Below are 20,544 nucleotides of genomic sequence, written 5' to 3' on the forward strand. Positions count from 1 at the left end.
AACATAATGTATAGATATATCGCAGTACAGGGATTATAAGTACCCCCCAAAAAAAATATGAGTTTAGTGGGGTGACAGAAGCCCTTTAAATACCTAAATATTACTTTATTATAATGATATTCTCAAATATCTTTCATTAGTTATAATGGCTTGTTTGTGTGAGGAGCAATCATCAGGGGAAACAAAATGGCCACCATCCTATTAGTACACACAAAACCTGTCCTAATCACACAGGAGGACAAATTACTTCAGAACAATGAGGTAAAAAGCTGCCTCATCCTCCTCCCTGCCCTGCTTGTCAGGGATTCTGATCCTAAACACAGTTTATAAGATTTTCAGCTGAATCTGTGTAGGAATGGAGTTCATGAGGAGACATGAAGTACAGAGAGGATGGTGGGGGTGTGGATAATGAGCAGCAGCACTTGTACCCAGTCTCCATTACCACAGTAACACATTACCATAGTAGGTCCTGTCTGTCCTCTCTGTACTTCATGTCTCCAAGCAGAGCAGAGAGGAGGCTGAGGCAGCTCTTTACATCAGTGTTGTGAAGTAACTTGTCCTGCTGTGTGATTAGGACAGATTTAGTGTGTACTAATAGGACGGAGGCCATTTTATTTTCCCTTGATTGCTGCCCAGACAAAATTAGGCATTTAATGAAAGGTATTTGGGAATATATTTATAATGAAGTAATATTTAATTTCATTTTCTCAATTCCCAGAGAACCCCTTTAACTTCTGGAGTGGACAGGGGTCACGTGTACTGCTTGGGGGATATGTTGCTACTGTGTCCATTTTCTTTCATCTTATTTTTTCATATTACAAATAAAACTTTAAAATATATAAAGACATCTTCTCTGTGTGTCCTAGAAGCTCAACCATGCCCCCCTCCTCCTTCTCCCTGTAATTTGCCTGACTGTAAAACAAGTGCTGTAGCTGGTGACATACTGTACATGGCTACAGCCAATCAATAGCCTCAGAAGTGTACAGCATGTGACCACTGCCAGTGATTGGCTTCAGCGGTGTAAGGGGTGTAACTACAGCAGCCACAACAATAAGTGCTCTTTCACACGAGCGGATGCTGTGCGGGTAATCCTTTGCGTGAAAGAATGCCAAGCCCCGCTCTGGACAGCAGAGACACGGAGCAGTAACATGATTGATGATGCTCCGTGTCTCTCTGTGATCTTTTTACTACAAAATCACGGTGATAATTTTATCTCACTGTGATTTTGTAGTAAAAAGGTCACAGAGAGGCACAGAGCACTATTAATCATGTTAATGCTCCGTGTCTCTGCTGTCCAGAGCGGGGCTTGGCATTCTTTTACCCGGCGGATTACCCGCACAGCATCCGCTCGTGTGAAAGAGCCCTAAGTCACTGGCTGTGGCCCAGTGAAGCAACACCCCTTTTTTGTTAGACCACACCCTTTTTGGACTAGGTGCAGAAACCTTCTGTAAAGCAAGATGCACCAAATTGTGCCACTTTCTGGCTCCATTAACTCCAAAATCTAGAAGTTAAACATTAATAAATGTGCTAATAGACTTTTGAAATCTAGCACTGCATTTTATAAGTAAACCTTTTATAAAAAAAATAATAATAAATAATACAAATGCTGTTTTTCACTGCTTTTGCCTGATACATTTATTTGCATTCTTTGTTTCTTTTATTATAGAAAGATCATGTAAAGAGCCTAAACATACACTGAGCAAAAATATAAACGCAACACTTTCGGTTTTGCTCCCATTTTGCATGAGCTGAACTCAAAGATCTGAAACATTTTCTACATACACAAAAGACCCATTACTCTCAAATATTGTTCACAAATCTGTCTAAATCTGTGTTAGTGAGCACTTCTCCTTTGCTGAGATAATCCATCCCACCTCACAGGTGGGGCATATCAAGGTGCTGATTAGACAGCATGAATATTGCACAGATGTGCCTTAGACTGCCCACAATAAAAGACCACTCTGAAATGTGCAGTTTGATCACACAGCACAATGCCACAGATGTCGCAACGTTTGAGAGAGCATGCAATTGGCATGCTGACTGCAGGAATGTCTAGCAGAGCTATTGCCCGTGCAATGAATGTTCATTTCTCTACCATAAGTAACAAAAACAGGCCAACTGTCCCAAGAAAACCCCAATAAAGTGCACATCTGCAAATATAAAAGCATGTCAATTTTATTGAAACATAGAGACACACAGACCGCTTAAAAATTGTATATAATAAATCAAGTGCTGGTATAAGATAAAACCAGACACACACAGCTCCCACCAGAGTCCGAAAATAAGGACACAATGTATATGGTTCAGGTTAGACAATAACAGGTAGCACAGGAAGAAAGGAACCAAATAAAGGTCTACCATATAAAAAATAATAATGTGGCATCAAGGCACTTGATATCTGTATAACGTGCAACATGTCAACCTGAATCTGCATGGATGGGTCTGTGGCATCCATGTAGCGCCCATTTCTCTGCCATAAGCCATCTCCAATGGCGTTTCAGAGAATTTGGCAGTACATCCAACCGGCCTCACAACCGCAGACCACGTGTAACCACACCAACCCAGGACCTCCACATCCAGCATGTTCACCTCCATGATCGTCTGAGACCAGCCACCCGGACAGCTGTAGCAACAATCGGTTTGCATAACCAAAGAATTTCTGCACAAACTGTCAGAAACCGTCTCAGGGAAGCTCATCTGCATGCTCGTCGTCCTCATCGGGGTCTGAACCTGACTGCAGTTCGTTGTCGTAACCGACTTGACTGGGCAAATACTCACATTCTATGGCGTCTGGCACATTGGAGAGGCGTTCTGTTCACGGATGAGTCCTGGTTTTCACTGTTCAGGGCAGATGGCAGACAGCGTGTGTGGCGTCGTGTGGGTGAGCGGTTTGCTGACGTCAATGTTGTGCATCGAGTGGCCCATGGTGGCGGTGGGTTATGGTATAGGCAGTCGTATGTTATGGACAACGAACACAGGTGCATTTTATTGATGGCATTTTGAATGCACAGAGAACCTTTTGTTTCTATAAGTAATATCAGAAAGTATTACTTTACTGAGAGAGTAGTGGATGCATGGAATAGCCTTCCTGCAGAAGTGGTAGCTGCACATACAGTGAAGGAGTTTAAGCATGCATGGGATAGGCATAAGGCCATCCTTCATATAAGATAGGGCCGGGGGCTATCCATAGTATTCAGTATATTTGGCAGACTAGATGGGCCAAATAGTTCTAATCTGCCGACACATTCTATGTTTCTATGTTTATATACCGTGACGAGATCCCAAGGCCCATTGTTCTGCCATTCATCCACGACCATCACCTCATGTTGCAGCATGATAATGCACGGCCCCATATTGCAAGGATCTGTACACAATTCCTGGAAGCTGAAAACATCCCAGTTCTTGCATGGCCAGCATACTCACCAGACATGTCACCCATTGAGCATGTTTGGGATGCTCTGGATCGGCGTATATGACAGCATGTTCCAGTTCCTGCCAATATTCTGCAACTTCGCCCAGTTATTGAAGAGGAGTGGACCAACATTCCACAGGCCACAATCAACAACCTGATCAACTCTATGCGACGGAGATGTGTTGCACTGCGTGAGGCAAATGGTGGCCACACCAGATACTGACTGGTTTTCTTACCTCCCCCAGTAAGGCAAAACTGTGCACATTTCAGAGTGGCCTTTTATTGTGGGCAGTCTAAGGCACACCTGTGCAATATTCATGCTGTCTAATCAGCACCTTGATATGCCACACCTGAGAGGTAGGATGGATTATCTCAGCAAAGGAGAAGTGCTCACTAACACAGATTTAGACAGATTTGTGAACAATATTTGAGAGTAATGGGTCTCTTGTGTATGTAGAAAATGTTTCAGATCTTTGAGTTCAGCTCATGCAAAATGGGAGCAAAACTGAAAGTGTTGCGTTTATATTTTTGCTCAGTGTAGATGTTCCTCAAAGGAATAATGCTCAGAATAATGTATATTGTGTAGCCCTAATTATGTCGTTGAGATATGAAAATCACCACTAGAATTTTATACACAACGTAAAAAATATTATGCAAACAACCCATTCTAATGACACAGACATGAAACTAATCTATCATTTAAGACACCTGCGTGCTGTCCCCAGGGCAGGTGGGGGTGTGAGGCTTTTTACAACGTTGCCACAGCAGCAGCATGGTGACACCCGAGCAGTAAGACTATAGAATTACATACATCAGGCTCCAGAATATCATATGAATTCAGTGTAATGTTACATTTTATACACAGCAGAAAACTATAATGATTTTAAATAATCTGTTGCTTATATGAATCTTTTGACATTCCTGGAAATATTGTGCATAAAATAAATGCAAATATACATGTGTGTGTGTGTGTATATAACCAGTGACATAAGGACAGGCTTTGGAGTAGATAATAAGTCGGAACACTCAAATACAGAAACGCCTGCACAGCCTGTAAAGCAGAGACAGCTTCTATTCATTTAGGCCTCATTCACACAACTGTGTCCGTTTTGTGGACTGCAAAAAGCAGACACCGGCCATGTGCTCCCCGCATGCGGTGCAACCTATTGACTTCAAAGGGTCCACAATCCCCACTTTGTGTGCCCCCGAGTCCTTGCGAAAGATGGGACATATCCTATCTTTGGCTGCAGATTGCAGACCCATGGAAGTCTGTGGGTCCACACTACTATGTGAGTGCACATGGCAGGTGTTCATGTTTTTAGATCTGCTGTCCTCAAAATGGACACGGTCGTGTGATTGAGGCCTTAGACTGGAATCACACGTGCAGTTTGTGTTGCAGTTTTTGACAAATTAAAAAAATAGGGCAGAGGTGTCGGGCTTTAGTAGCCTGCTTCCTGTGTCTCTGCAAAAAAAGTATTTTAATAGAAATGGGCATGTTTTGTCTGTGCGACTAAAATTACTATAATACTTAAAGGGACTCTGTCACCACTTTCTAACCCCCCCTTTTAAAAGTATTGTTCTCTCCATGGCGCCCTTGTGATTACAAAGGTGTTGTTATAACATAAATTCGCCGTCTCGTTTTGATAAACATACCTTTTATCTAACCTGTCAATCTTGTGGATAAGGTGCCCAGGGCGTTTCTGAAGGTCTGAAGCTGCCGCCCGCCGCCGTTGGTGCCCAGCTCTTCCCCTGATCCTTTCAGCGCCGCCTGAATGTAAAGAAATCCGCCTCCGGCTCTCGCTCCGTGCCCCCTCCTCCTTTTCAAAGATCCCGCGCGTGCGCACAGGCCTGTGCCTGATGCGCCCGTGCGGACATTTAGAATCAGCCTCATTGAGCGAAGTGCGCATGCATGCACTTCGCTCAACCTCCTCATAAGACGAGCACTGCAGCCAGCCACTCAGAGCCTGCGGCTCCATACAGCGCTTGGCAGGCTCTGAGTGGCTGGCTGCAGTGCTCGTCTTATGAGGAGGTTGAGCGAAGTGCATGCATGCGCACTTCGCTCAATGAGGCTGATTCTAAATGTCCACACGGGCGCATCAGGCACAGGCCTGTGCGCACGCGCAGGATCTTTGAAAAGGAGGAGGGGGCACTGAGCGAGAGCCGGAGGCGGATTTCTTTACATTCAGGCGGCGCTGAAAGGATCAGGGGAGGAGCTGGGCACCAACGGCGGCGGCGGCGGGCGGCAGCTTCAGACCTTCAGAAACGCCCTGGGCACCTTCTCCACAAGATTGACAGGTTAGATAAAAGGTATTTTTATCAAAACGAGACGGCGAATTTATGTTATAACAACACCTTTGTAATCACAAGGGCGCCATGGAGAGAACAATACTTTTAAAAGGGGGGGTTAGAAAGTGGTGACAGAGTCCCTTTAAAAGGGGTTAGCCCATGAATGGTGTAAAAAAATAAAAAAATTGGATACATCATAGTACATGACATGGATTGAGCCCCCCCCCTTCCCCCCCCTTCCCCCCCATTCCCCCCCCCATTCATTGCTCCCGTTGCTTGGTTAGATTCTCTTCAGGTTGGCAGTGCAGGATGTGTGTCCTTTCTCAGGGGCTGTTTTCTTTCCGCTGCTTCAGCTCACTCCCTATCACAGGTCAGGGGTCATGTCCTTTCTGCTGCAGATCTCCCTGTAACTGTCACAGTGAGTAATAGAAGATAGGGCTTGGTTGAAGTTGAAGGATGCACCTGAGCATGTGTGACCACCTCAGTAGGTGGACATACATATTAATATACAAGTAACGAGTATCTCACAACCGGTACATTATTGTAACAAAGTAAATTATATATGTAACTAGTTTTTTTTAAATTTAATATTAAACTACATTTAATATGGGCAAACTTCTTTCATTTTTATAATGGTTTAGACTGGTAAGAGAGTTGAATGATCTTTGCTGGTCTAGGGTATTGAAGAGCTGCTCTATGGTACTTTCATTAATAAGCAAAGCCTTCAGTGAAACTTCTCTATCTATGTGCCCTTCCTATTCTCTAGGATCATGATTTCCATGAACCCTGGGAGAGGTCCATTGAAACAATCCCTTCCCCCCCCCCCCCCAAAAAAAAAAAATAATAATAATTATCTGGGTCATAACTTGTAGATCACAACTAACTGGGTCAGGGTTTTTATTTTTTATATTTTTTATATTTTAGTAAAACCTCTTTAGCTACTGTAATTCCACTTCTGATTCTTGACCATTGGTAAATACATGTGTCTTTATTTTTCTTATTCCCTATTTCTTATTATCCCAGGTGAACTCCCACTATCTCTGGCAGCTTGCACCAATCAGCCTGACATTGTGCATTACTTGACTGAAAATGCTCACAAGAAAGCAGATCTACGTCGTCAAGACTCAAGGGGAAATACTGTCCTTCATGCTTTGGTGGCTATCGCTGACAATACAAGGGAGAATACCAAATTTGTTACAAAAATGTATGATCTTCTTGTCATAAAGTGTGCCAAACTTTATCCTGAAATTAGCTTGGAGGCCATTTTGAACAATGATGGCATGTCTCCCCTTATGATGGCAGCAAAACTGGGTAAAATAGGGGTGAGTATTTCACCTGCATTCTTGGTTTTAAAGGGAACCTGTTATCAACTTTATGCTGCCCTCAGTGAGTGGCGACATACATACTGATTTCAGCGGGGTGTCAACCATGAACTAAAACTAAGTGGTTGCCAAGAACCAGCGGTGTAACCATCGCAGCCTGGGCTTGGAAGAGAGTCATAGCTGCCTGAGCAGAGTCATGGTTATTCATGTTCTCCTGCTCTCCCCACTCACCTTCTGATAATTGGCAGTTCTCTTCTAGAGAAAAAAATGAGAGAACTGCCACTCATCAGCTGGTGAGTGGGGAGAGCAGGAGACCCTTAAAGGGCATCTGTCAGTAGATTTGTACCTATGACACTGGCTGACCTGTTGCATGTGCACTTGGCAGCTGAAGGCATCTGTGTTGGTCCCATGTTCATATTGCCTGCATTGCTAAGAAAATTGAAGTTTTAATATATGCACATGAGTGTCTGGGAGCAATGGGGGCGTTGTCATTACACCTAGAGGCTCTGCTCTCGCTACACCTGCCGTACCCTCTGCACTTTGACAGGGCCAGGCAGTGAAACCATATTCACTCCTAGTCCTGTCAATCAAAGTGCAGAGGGAGCAGCAGCTACAAAGGAAGCAGAGCATTTAAGTGTAATGACAACGCCCCCGTTGCTCCTAGAGGCTCATTTGCATATATTAATACATCATTTTTCTAAGCAATGCAGGTACATATGAACATGGGACCAACACAGATGCCTTCAGCTGCCAAGTGCACATACAACAGGTCAGCCAGTGTCATAGGTACAAATCTACAAATGCCCTACAATAAGTTTTCTCGGGCAGTCATGACTCGAATGAAACCCAGAACTCAGTGACATGGTTGGAATACAAATCTGGTACTAATTTCTTGGGTTTGCAGTGATAGCAATGCTGTTGTTTTTAGTTTGGTGTTATACTGCTCTCTAGTGTTCATAGTGGTAATTACACCACATTCTAAAGTACAATTTTTTTTTATGTGTTCCTTAATGTGCGGCACTTTACAGATCATTTCATATTTTTTTTTTTTAAAAGGCAAGAAAAAATGTCTTTGTTACTAGTTTATGATAGTGAATCATACTGAGATGTCCATGCCTGAACCAGATCATGGACATCTGTCACTGTATCGATACTCTGGAAACAATCTTGCTAATAATGCGTATGAAATGTAATAATAATAGTTAACACCAGTTTTCTTTATTTTTCGGTTTCAGATATTTCAGCATATTATCCGGTTAGAGATAAAAGAGGAAGAGGCCAGGCACTTGTCTCGTAAATTCCGGGATTGGGCTTATGGCCCTGTTTACTCCTCCCTGTATGACCTATCTTCTTTAGATACATGTGGTGAAGAGGTCTCTGTACTTGAAATCCTGGTTTACAATAGCAAGGTTGAGGTAGGATCAGATACTATTGCCTTGTTCTCTGTAAACCGATATCCTAATACAGCAATATATTGTAAGGCTGGGCTGACTGCATCATGAGACCTCTCATTGAGGCTCCATACACATGACTGTATGTATTTTGCAGTCCACAAATTGCAGAACCCCAAAATACGGATACCGTGCGTGCTGCAGCTGCATTTTTTGCAGACCTATTGACTTCCACAAAAAGATCATGGAACCACGGATCCTTTGAAGTCAATGTGTTTGCAAAATAAAATAAAAAATGAGGACAGCGCATGGAATGCATGCATAGTTTTCTGTTTTGCAATTTGTGGACCGTAAAACAGATACGTTGTGTGCATGAGGCCTTAACATTTGGCAGACTTTTACCTGCAGTCTCGTATTCAATTACAGATAACGCCTCATGCACACGATCGGTCTACAAACCACAGATCCGCAAAATCCAGACACTTTCCGTGTGCAATCTGTGTTCTTCTCACTCCCATTACTAAAATGGCTATTCTTGTCCCCAAGAATAGGATATGTTCTATAATTTGCAGAACAGCAACGCGACAGCACATGCACATCCGTGTGCTGACCATTTTATTTTTGCTTACCCATAGAAAGGAATGGGTCTGTGTGAAATCTGCAAAAAATGCACTTTGAAGATGGATACAAAATGCGCTCGCGTCCATGAGGCCTAATACTATGTGGTAACCAATGGAGAGGTGTGCTTGATCTGTTCACATGATTGTGGTATTGGGTGTGAACTGGAGCCATACACTTTAGATGTCGGTCAAACCCTCGGGGGGATTCGGCCAACCATCTAATGAGTAAGGCTCCATTCACACGTCCGCAAATGGGTCCGCATCCGTTCCGCAATTTTGCGGAACAGGTGCGGACCCATTCATTCTCTATGGGGACGGAATGGATGCGGACAGCACACAGTGTGCTGTCTGCATCCGCATTTGCGGAGCGTGGCCCCGATCTTCTGGTCCGCAGCTCCGCAAAAGATAGAACATGTCCTATTCTTGTCCGCAGCTGCGGACAAGAATAGGCATTTCTATAGGGGTGCCGGGCGGGTGTGTTGCGGATCCGAAACACACCACTGATGTGTGAATGGAGCCTAAGGTTGGGCTGCCAGGTTGCAACAGCAAATGCTTTGTTGCAGAGATATTAGTCGCCATGTGCTTCTGTGCTTTATAATAGTAAGGGGCCATTCTAATGAAATCACAATGAATGTCAAGAAACAGCTGCTCCTCATGTCCATTTTTAGCAATAATACACTGCTGTAAAAATTAGGTATACAGATAATATCTGCTTTTCTCATGTTCGGAATTCCATAATGCATTTTGCGGATGTCGTACTCCACCCTGTTATGTGTCCGCTCCTAAAGTACAAGTGTCAAGGTAACGATACTGGAAATATTAAAAGGGTTTCCCATACTTATGCAGCGTACTCAAGTTAGGTGTAGAAATGTTCCTGGGTGTTGTAGTGCAATAGACACTAACCTGAGATGGCTGACTCTCTGCAAGGGCAGGTGATGATGAGAAATGTTCGTGACGCCAGTGCCAGTTAAACGGTGGCACGCCGTTTGCTGATAGCAGGAATAATTGAGGAACCACGTGATGTTAAAGCAGAACTCAAACTTTAGTAGTCATCATATAGGGACATTAACGGAAACGCAGTTCCTTTGCAGACAGTTGATTTTCAATACAGTTGATGCAGGCAATATATGTATAGCAAGGTGACTTCAGAGCGTTAAACACAGGACTTGCAGTACAGGAAGCTTGCACTCTATTCCTGACTGATCCTGGAACATATAAACTCTTCAAGGCCCAATACCCTAGCTCTGGCGTATATCCTTGGTTTTATCTTTATCAAGTACCTCCTCTGTTGTCTTGAGTACCTCTTGCTTTCCTTGACATGCCTCTGTCTCTCTCTCAGCTTCCTCAGGCTCTAGAAACTTCTGAACTCCCAGGCTGTTTAACAGTGGTCTTCCTGCTTCTGCATATATAAATTCAGGAGGGGAACCTTCTCCTTGGATCTGGAACCCGGTTACAGGGACTGCAATACCCTCTCCTGGTCCGCAGGCTTCAGGCCTGGACTTGTCTCTGACATAGTCTAAGCTCCAACTTCAGACTACAAGCTGCAGCTTTAGACTCTCACTTAAGACTCCCTTTCCTTTCCCTGACTGGGCCTTATATAAACTAGGGCTCCCTAGCTCCCTCTAGTGACTAAGAGCTGGAATGACACCCCTAGCAGGCCTGTACATGCAAGTTTCACAGTAACAGGGAAATACATAGCATTACATTTTATAAAGATGACATATACCAACTTCCCCATAAATAAGGGGGACGACAGCACACAAGTGACCCTTCTGTAGTGACGGGCATTACAGTCCCCGTACACTACATACCCCACTGCTTTAAGCTGAGTACGACCTCGTACTCCATCAGGGCTCGCCCAACTGGAATCTCTACCTGAAACAGAAAAAGAGACATGCAGGCATACATATATGTAATTCATCTGCATTTACATTCATATCAGGTCCAATTGGCAAAGGTTAAGGGTGGTGACAAGGGGCGTCGTTCTCTTCTCCTCAGGATAGTGAATGGAACTGGGGCGCTGACCTGGCACAGCGTAACATTATAACCAGGATAGTCCATGACAATGAATAAGTCCATAATAGAGCAGCACAATAGATAAAACAGTATAAAAGTTCTTGGAGGCTCAAAGAACAAACATGAGTCCGTACCCAGATTACTTTCCTATAAATCACAGAGGCTCTCGTGCGGTGGAGTCCATCTCTGGGCACATTTCCTTTAAAAAGAGTAAGAATCTCAGAGGCTCAGGTTCTTTTGAGTCTGTCTCCGGGCACGGTTCCTTAGTATCAAGTTGCACAATAAAATTGTAGAATATAAAACAAGTGCTGTAATACCCCTGATCAACCTGAAAAGGGGGTTAAGGGTAAAAGGTGCAACAAAGGAACAGGCATAACGTGGTGGAAAATAGCAAAAGCAGGCAGGAGATCCTGGAAACAAACTTGGCTTTGTTGACCTTGTAATTTCAGTGGTTAACACCTACCACTGAGCCGTGGATAAACTGGCAGCAGCAACAAACGACCAGGAAACATAGGACTCCTGTCCTGGAAGGGTTAATAACATCATTCTTTGGTGAAATAAATCAAAGGCCTAGCAGGCTGATTCACAGGGGTATGTCATCATTACCCGGCTCTGCTGGCAAATACGGCCTGTAGTAGTCCTCTACAGGAGGATGGGCCCACATAACGGTGTTAGGGGGCAGCTGCAAGGTAAAGGGGCCCCTAATAGGTATTGGCCCCATGGGCCTAGGGGTAAACCCTTGGGTGGACCGTACTGGTCCCGGCATGATAATTGTGGGATGTAAGACAGTTGGTACCGCCGCCGCAAGCGGTCCGGTGGGCTCGGTGCAGCAACTCACAGGAATAACGGGTCTTCCTTGGGGCCTTGACGGAGCAACATTAGCAGACAGTGGTTTACGGGTGGTGACAGGCACCCTTACCTCGTCCTTCTTTGGCGGCGTCTGGATCCTGGCGGTCGCGATCTTGCGCAGCTCCCGCAACTTCTCCTCCAGCCGGACAATCTGTTCACCGATGCTCTCCGTGTCAGAGTCGCTGTCATCTGCTGGCGCCGCCGGCGCAGGTACAGTCAACGATGGCGCGGACTCGGCCTCTGCAGGTTCTGGTGATGCATCGGGTCTCCGACCCCTCCGGATGTTCTCAAAGGTATTGCGAAGTCCTTTTAAGTTTTCCATATCTTGTATGGTCTTCTCCCGACGAGGCAGCTCGGGGGAAGGATAGAGGCTCACCCATTTTTCCAACACGGTTGGCTGCCAGAAGACGTTAGGCCCAAAGAAGGAGCTCCGCTCCTGGAAGGCGTGATGGGCCGGCTCTGGAGAGCGTTCCGGTTCCCGCTCGCAGCCAGAGTAGTCTTCTTCTTCTGCCTCCCAGTCCTCAGGTTCTCGCTTGGGACGGGTCACAGCAGTTGCATAAGGGCCTCTCAGGCTCTCGGCAGGGGTGAACTCCACTTCCTCTCCCTCGCGGAGGCTGTGCTGATAGGAAGGGAGGTAGTCTCTCTTGACAGATCTTCTGTTAACATATAGGTCTCTGCCAGTCAGGTAATCTTGTATGAACCCGTAGCCACGGGCTTTGTCAAAGGACACCACCAACCCCTTTCTCCTTTCCAGGCGGGGTTGGATGTTGGTGTGTCGTTCATAGATAGTCTTGGTCAATTCCTCATAATAGATTTTAGTCTTTGTATTCCGCTTTATAGCGGCCTCCCGGATCTCTGCCATTAGTGAGGACCACTTGAAAGAGGGCTGAAAGAAGTCTCTCCAAGAGCCATAGAAGGGCTCTGGTTCTTTCTCCCGTGGCGGGCAGGCGGGTTTCTCCGGTCCCGGAGAGTAGGCCGGTGGAGCCTCCTCTGGCTCTACACCAATATCAGTCATCTCTGGTATTTCAGGCGTGGACGTTGCAGCAAAGCTCTGTTCACTCTCCAACATGCTCGATCCTTCTCTGGAGAGCGATAGGGTGGCGTCAATTAGATCAGCCAGCTCCTCCCATTGCACTGGGAGGCCGCCCCCCAGGTATTCCAGTATATGGAAGGCGGAGTCCATGCTGGCCGACATGCAAATGTCCAGATAAGCAGTGGCGCCTGACCTTGAACTCCTTCCCGCTATTTCCTCAGAAAGGCGCCAATTTTTCCCGCCTTTTCGGAATGAAGATGACGCAGCAGCTATTTCAGTAGCCTCAGCGGCCATCTTTGGGTATAAACGCTGTCTATTCACTGACAGCAAGCAGGATGATGAAAAGTCCATAAAACCACACTCCAATGTGGCGATTTTCTTCCTCTTGATAGCGCAACACTGCACAGCGCTTTTTGGAGGTTTTAGGCACCCTTTGGGTATGTTTTTCAGTCCACAAAGTCCACTTTAAATAAACAGGCAATTTGTCACTTTGGTCACAGGGCAACTGTATAAGGCACAAAGTTCACGCTTCTTGCACTGGAAAGCGTGCGTATCCTGTTCGTGACGCCAAAAGAGAGGTGCAGCGTACTCAAGTTAGGTGTAGAAATGTTCCTGGGTGTTGTAGTGCAATAGACACTAACCTGAGACGGCTGACTCTCTGCAAGGGCAGGTGATGATGAGAAATGTTCGTGACGCCAGTGCCAGTTAAACGGTGGCACACCGTTTGCTGATAGCAGGAATAATTGAGGAACCACGTGATGTTAAAGCAGAACTCAAACTTTAGTAGTCATCATATAGGGACATTAACGGAAACGCAGTTCCTTTGCAGACAGTTGATTTTCAATACAGTTGATGCAGGCAATATATGTATAGCAAGGTGACTTCAGAGCGTTAAACACAGGACTTGCAGTACAGGAAGCTTGCACTCTATTCCTGACTGATCCTAGAACATATAAACTCTTCTCCAAGGCCCAATACCCTAGCTCTGGCGTATATCCTTGGTTTTATCTTTATCAAGTACCTCCTCTGTTGTCTTGAGTACCTCTTGCTTTCCTTGACATGCCTCTGTCTCTCTCTCAGCTTCCTCAGGCTCTAGAAACTTCTGAACTCCCAGGCTGTTTAACAGTGGTCTTCCTGCTTCTGCATATATAAATTCAGGAGGGGAACCTTCTCCTTGGATCTGGAACCCGGTTACAGGGACTGCAATACCCTCTCCTGGTCCGCAGGCTTCAGGCCTGGACTTGTCTCTGACATAGTCTAAGCTCCAACTTCAGACTACAAGCTGCAGCTTTAGACTCTCACTTAAGACTCCCTTTCCTTTCCCTGACTGGGCCTTATATAAACTAGGGCTCCCTAGCTCCCTCTAGTGACTAAGAGCTGGAATGACACCCCTAGCTGGCCTGTACATGCAAGTTTCACAGTAACAGGGAAATACATAGCATTACATTTTATAAAGATGACATATACCAACTTCCCCATAAATAAGGGGGACGACAGCACACAAGTGACCCTTCTGTAGTGACGGGCATTACAGTCCCCGTACACTACACTTAGAACATCAGTATCTATCTATGCCCTCAATATCAGATTGTTGGTGGTCAGACATCCGGCATCCCCACCAATCGGCTGTTTCGGGCAGCCTCCAGGATTTGGAAACTATACAATAGACGGATCTGGAAGCGCACATTTCTGCTCGCTGTGCTGGAGTACTGCAGCTCCGCTCACATTCAAGTAAATGGGATCTGTGCTGTGGTACACCAGTGTCAGAAACTACACTGTGGATGGAGTATAGTCTCTAGCGCCAGCGGCTGCCCGAAACAACTGATTGATGGGGGATCTTACACATAGAGCTTCACTTTATTTTAAAATCTGAAATTCTTTAATCAGCAGTAACAGATTGTGGACAAAGGTGGCTGCAGAATAATCTAGCCTAGGGATATGTTTTTGTGTTCATTCTATTTATAAAGATACTATGGATTATTTTTTATGCAGAACCGTCATGAAATGCTGGCAGTGGAGCCCATCAATGAACTGCTAAGGGACAAATGGAGGAAGTTTGGAGCGGTCTCATTCTACATCAGTGTTGTCTCCTACCTCATTGCTATGATCATTTTTACATTAATTTCTTATTACAGGCCCATGGAGGGCAAAGTAAGTGTATACTAAATTATATAAATCTCCAGGACAGGGTAGATATGCATTTTGAGACCTTCTGTATACAGGTAGAGGGCACGTTCGTACGCTCCGCAATGCACGTGCACCTTCCGTGGGGCAGGCGCATGGGGATCGCAGACCCATTGACTTGAATAGGTCCGCGATCCCTCTGTTCCGCCAAAAGATAGAGCAAGTTCTATCTTTTTGCGGTGCGGAAGCATGGAACGGAACCCCAGAAAGCACTCCGTAGTGTTCCGTTCCGTGCTTCCGTTCCGCATCTCCGGATTTGCGGACCCATTGAAGTGATGTCAATGCGGAATGGCCACGGAACGGTGCCCGTGTATTGTGGATCCGCAAATGTGGTCCGCAATACTGCAACGGGCATCACACGTTCGTGTGAACGAGCCCAAAGTTACTGCAGTTTTATTAGACTCTCTGTAGTTATTAGTGTCAAAAAACAGCTTTTGTTCTGAATTTATTTTTTCATGTCAATCCATGTCTTTCTCATAATCCAACAATTAAGGGCATCTCTATTACAGTATATTTGAGATCAGTGAAGATATCAAGTGTCTGCAAAAGGCTAGATACTTCCTTTGACCATTAAAGGGAGTCTGTCACCACAGTATGCCATTTATACACTGCTTACATAATACTGTAATAACTATAGATGAATCAAATGGTACCTGTCTCCTTTTGTTTTGATGCAGTTTTATTCATACGCAGTTTTATTCATATGTAAATGAGGGCTCGCAAGTGCCATGGGGCGGCGTTCGGGCTGTAAGTGCCCAGGCTGCTCATCCTTCTTCTCACATAACCCCTCCCCAGCCTGTTGCTTGGCCCACCCTGTAAGCCTCTTACGTCATCCAGTGTACTAGACGAGATCCCGCTGGCACATGCGCACTGCCCACAATGGTCATCACAGTGTGCATGCGCAGGCGGGATCTCATTTGTGTGAAAGAGGCCTAAGGGCTCATGGACACAACCATTGGCTGTTTTGCGATCCTTGAATTGCGGATCACTGTGTGCTGTCTGGATTTTTTGCGGTCCCATTGAATTAAATGGGTCTGCATCTGACTTACAAGAAATACAGATCAGATGCGGACGTTCGTCTGCGTGAGCCCCAAATGGTAGCCCAGGAAAACGAACCCCCACCCACTTTGATCTGCTGCACCAACGCAAAACAGTTACACTTTATTTAAAATTCAAAGGGGCCATAATCCAGCTTATAGTCATGGGCTCTTATATTATGCACTAAAGTACTGTCTCAGCCATGACAGATCTGCACCAAATGCGAGAGTGAAAGTAGCCTTAAATGCATGTGCATGAAGCCCAACAATAGAGTGATATAGTAGAGGTGCTGTACAGATTGATGAAGGTGAAGCAACCCAAAGTAATTTTATTATACCAGTACCATTTTAAAATTCTATATCTTGCTATGGTGTTATTTCTAATATGGCCTGTATGAAGCTTTTAGTTCTGTTCATTAACCTTCCAATGCCTAATGATCATTATTATATAAACATCCAACTCTTCTGGTTAACGTATGCCTAGAGCTGGTCATACTCTGTATCTAAATGCTGAGTGATCATCTAATGTTTATGGGGCAACCAACCAGACAACTACCTTGGAGGTGGTGGTGGTGGTGGGGTGACGACGACAGCGTCAGGCATGTTGTATTTGAACATGTCCAATTCCTTAGTCGCCTCAGAATAGACTCTGTCAGCAGTCCCTACCAGAAGCCAACCCCCCTCTTCCTACTGCAGGCCTCTACTGCAACTGTCTTCAGTTCCTGCTTCAGTTTTCAGTCTTCAGTTTTCCCTTCAGTTTTATCTTCAGCAAGTGAAATGCATGCTCAATCGGATTCAGGTCAGGTGATTGACTTGGCCATTGCATAACATTCCACTTCTTTCCCTTAAAAAACTCTTTGGTTGCTTTTGCAGTATGCTTTGGGTCATTGTCCATCTGCACTGTGAAGCGCCGTCCAATGAGTTCTGAAGCATTTGGCTGAATATGAGCAGATAATATTGCCCGAAAAACTTCAGAATTCATCCTGCTGCTTTTGTCAGCAGTCACATCATCAATAAATACAAGAGAACCAGTTCCATTGGCAGCCCTACATGCCCACGCCATGACACTACCACCACCATACTTTACTGATGAGGTGGTATGCTTAGGATCATGAGCAGTTCCTTTCCTTCTCCATACTCTTCTCTTCCCATCACTCTGGTGCAAGTTGATCTTGGTCTCATCTGTCCATAGGATGTTGTTCCAGAACTGTGAAGACTTTTTTAGATGTCGTTTGGCAAACTCTAATCTGTCCTTCCTGTTTTTGAGGCTCACCAATAGTTTACATCTTGTGGTGAACCCTCTGTATTCACTCTGGTGAAGTCTTCTCTTGATTGTTGACTTTGACACACATACACCTACCTCCTGGAGAGTGTTCTTGATCTGGCCAACTGTTGAGAAGGGTGTTTTCTTCACCAGGGAAAGAATTCTTCGGTCATCCACCACAGTTGTTTTCCGTGGTCTTCCGGGTCTTTTGGTGTTGCTGAGCTCACCGGTGCGTTCCTTCTTTTTAAGAATGTTTCAAACAGTTGTTTTGGCCACGCCTAATGTTTTTGCTATCTCTCTGATGGGTTTGTTTTGTTTTTTCAGCCTAATGATGGCTTGCTTCACTGATAGTGACAGCTCTTTGGATCTCATCTTGAGAGTTGACAGCAACAGATTCCAAATGCAAATAGCACACTTGAAATTAACTCTGGCCCTTTTATCTGCTCATTGTAATTGGGATAATGAGGGAATAACACACACCTGGCCTTGGAACAGCTGAGAAACAAATTGTCCCATTACTTTTAGTCCCTTAACAAGTGGGAGACACATATGCAAACTGTTGTAATTCCTACACCATTCACCTGATTTTGGATGTAAATCCCCTCAAATTACATCTTGTTCATTTCATTTCAAATCCATTGTGGTGGTGTATAGAGCCAAAAATTTTAGAATTGTGGCAATGTCCCAATATTTATGGACCTGACTGTAACTGTTACTATTAAAATCAGGATGTAGGTTGATATTGTTGTGTTTGGTGATTTTTATTTTTGCTGTAATAAAAAAAGTGAGCTGAAATATTATTATCTGTTGCCAGCCACCCTACCCATATAAGACAACAGTGGACTACCTGCGATTGTCCGGAGAGATCATAACCTTGATAACTGGAATATTCTTCTTCCTTTCCAATGTAAGTTCCGGTATTTCTGTCAAAGATTTTGAACACGATCAGTAACCTCTATACCATGTTTCCCAGCCGTGCACTTAAACCTCACTACTTTAGATAGTACGATGCAAGAAGCAGACTTCAGTAGGATGGTTTCACACTATTTTATTGCTTTGTTGCTTATTGTACAGTGTAGTCATACTAATGTTAATATGACATCTCTGTATTATTTTTGAAGGTTAAAGACTTGTTCACGAAGAAGTGTCCGGGGGTAAATTCCTTATTTATAGATGGATCTTTCCAGCTGTTGTAGTAAGTGTTTCTAGTCTAAATAAATAATGGCTTATTAAAGGGGAACACTTACCTATACATAAGTCAATTCTAAATGTTTATAGAATTTCTTATCCAATCACACTATAATTATTGGATGAGGAATGACTGTTCTATTACTGTTCATTTTATTACAGTAATATAGTTGCTGATGAGAGATATAGAGGATATCGGCAAACCTACCTCTTGGTCCACAGTGCAAAATCGGTAACAGGGCACTTTACTTATCATGTGGCTTTAAAGGGGTTGTCTGGTCACACAACAAATGGTCACGGCCAGGAGAGGGTTTAAGAGAAAGGGGGAAAAAAATGCGCTCACTAATTCAATGCCACTCTAGCCTAACGTTAAGGCTTCTGTCCCTGCTCCTTCTGACCTCCGGTGGACCAGAAGTGTGATATACCATTCGTATTCAGCCATTAATTGGCCTCAGCAGTGATGTATTCCCAAGCACAAGTGACCACCGAGCATCTGTTTGTCACATGATGGTTGGGGACACATCACTGGCCAGTAAACATCTGCAGTTGTTCACATGAACATAGATTGGATATCACGCTTCCAGTCTGCCAGGGACCCGAAGGAGCAGGGATGGGAGCCTTGGTGCTGGATTGGAGCAGCAGTGAATAGGGGAGTGCATTATTTTTCTTTCTGTTAAACAGGTTTCCATCTTTCCCAAAAATTTATTTTGGGGTCATACAGCTTCTTTAATACTATAAAAGGGCCAAGTGTGACTGCTACGTCTGCACCCCCTATCGTTATACACCTGCTTGGGAGTAAGGATACAATTATTTGCAGTTAAAAATGCTTAAAGGGGTTGTCCCATGAAGAAAATATTATATAGTTTTCAAACTAGCACCTGGATCTGAATACTTTTTGTAATTGCATGTAATTAAAAATGTTGTATAGCTGCTGAGTTATTCAGTAAAATGTATCTCTATAGTGCCACTTAATTTCTTATTTATTTTTCCTGCTCACCGAGAAGGCTCAGTTTCATCCTTCAACTGCCTCCTGAGCTGTGATAGGGAGAGCATGGACACGCCCCTCAGCTGTGATAGGGAGAGCATGGACACGCCCCCTATCTGCAGTAGAATAGACACTCCCCTTGAGCTGTCAGCTTGATATAAATCTAGTAGAGCAAAGAATGGGGAGATCTCTGGATCCATGTGAGGTACAGGGCTGGTTCTAGCTTTGTTAGTAAGATTGTCATGTACTGTATGATGTCTGATTTTCACTTTTTACATTATTCATGGGATAACCCCTTTAAACTCCCAAAAACTCAAGATACAATTTTGGGTAACTCTTTTCTTCAGACTTGATTAAAAGCAAACACACTGTTTTATCATTTATGTTTTTATGTGTAAAGCCAGCAACACCTCATATTGGTCCATTCGTTGATAATGTTTGATAATCCATTGTACTGATTACTGTATGAAAACAAAACTTTTCTTGGAACTCAGAAATCACATACAGAATTTAAATGGGTTTGTACATCTAGAGTAATATTACCTTTTCTCTTTCCTACTCTCTCTTTTTTTTTAATTTTTTTTATTTAACCCAGCTTCATCTATTCAGTATTGGTCATTGTCAGCGCTGTCCTTTACTTGACTGGTATTGAGGCTTATCTGGCTGTAATGGTGTTTGCCCTGGTATTAGGATGGATGAATGCACTGTACTTTACCAGAGGCCTGAAACTCACGGGAACATACAGCATTATGCTTCAGAAGGTGGGATTACATTATGTGTGGTTATTTCATATATAAAGAAAGGTTACCTTAACCTAAAAATCATAAAGCCCATATTATTGATATATAAAAATATTTATCCCATATGGTGAAACGGGGTAAAAAAAGCCAAAATGGTTGATTCGCTGTTTTTTGGTCGCTTCATATACCACAAAAAATGAAATAAAAAATTGATCAA

General features: G+C 44.2%; 1 protein-coding gene across 2 annotated transcripts in view; it reads left to right on the forward strand.

Annotated features, from left to right (window-relative positions):
• TRPV4 (transient receptor potential cation channel subfamily V member 4) overlaps nucleotides 1–20,544 on the forward strand; it is a 110,511-nt gene that overhangs the window by 71,846 nt on the left and 18,121 nt on the right. For both annotated transcript variants that reach the window (XM_040416586.1, XM_040416585.1), the window contains exons 6-11: nucleotides 6,722–7,020; nucleotides 8,256–8,435; nucleotides 14,922–15,080; nucleotides 18,229–18,321; nucleotides 18,536–18,609; nucleotides 20,183–20,348. In XM_040416586.1, the coding sequence (XP_040272520.1) occupies nucleotides 6,722–7,020; nucleotides 8,256–8,435; nucleotides 14,922–15,080; nucleotides 18,229–18,321; nucleotides 18,536–18,609; nucleotides 20,183–20,348 (971 nt within the window). The remainder of the gene's footprint in view (nucleotides 1–6,721; nucleotides 7,021–8,255; nucleotides 8,436–14,921; nucleotides 15,081–18,228; nucleotides 18,322–18,535; nucleotides 18,610–20,182; nucleotides 20,349–20,544) is intronic.

The sequence above is a fragment of the Bufo bufo genome, chromosome 2 (genome assembly GCF_905171765.1).
Source record: "Bufo bufo chromosome 2, aBufBuf1.1, whole genome shotgun sequence".
Lineage (NCBI taxonomy): Eukaryota > Metazoa > Chordata > Amphibia > Anura > Bufonidae > Bufo > Bufo bufo.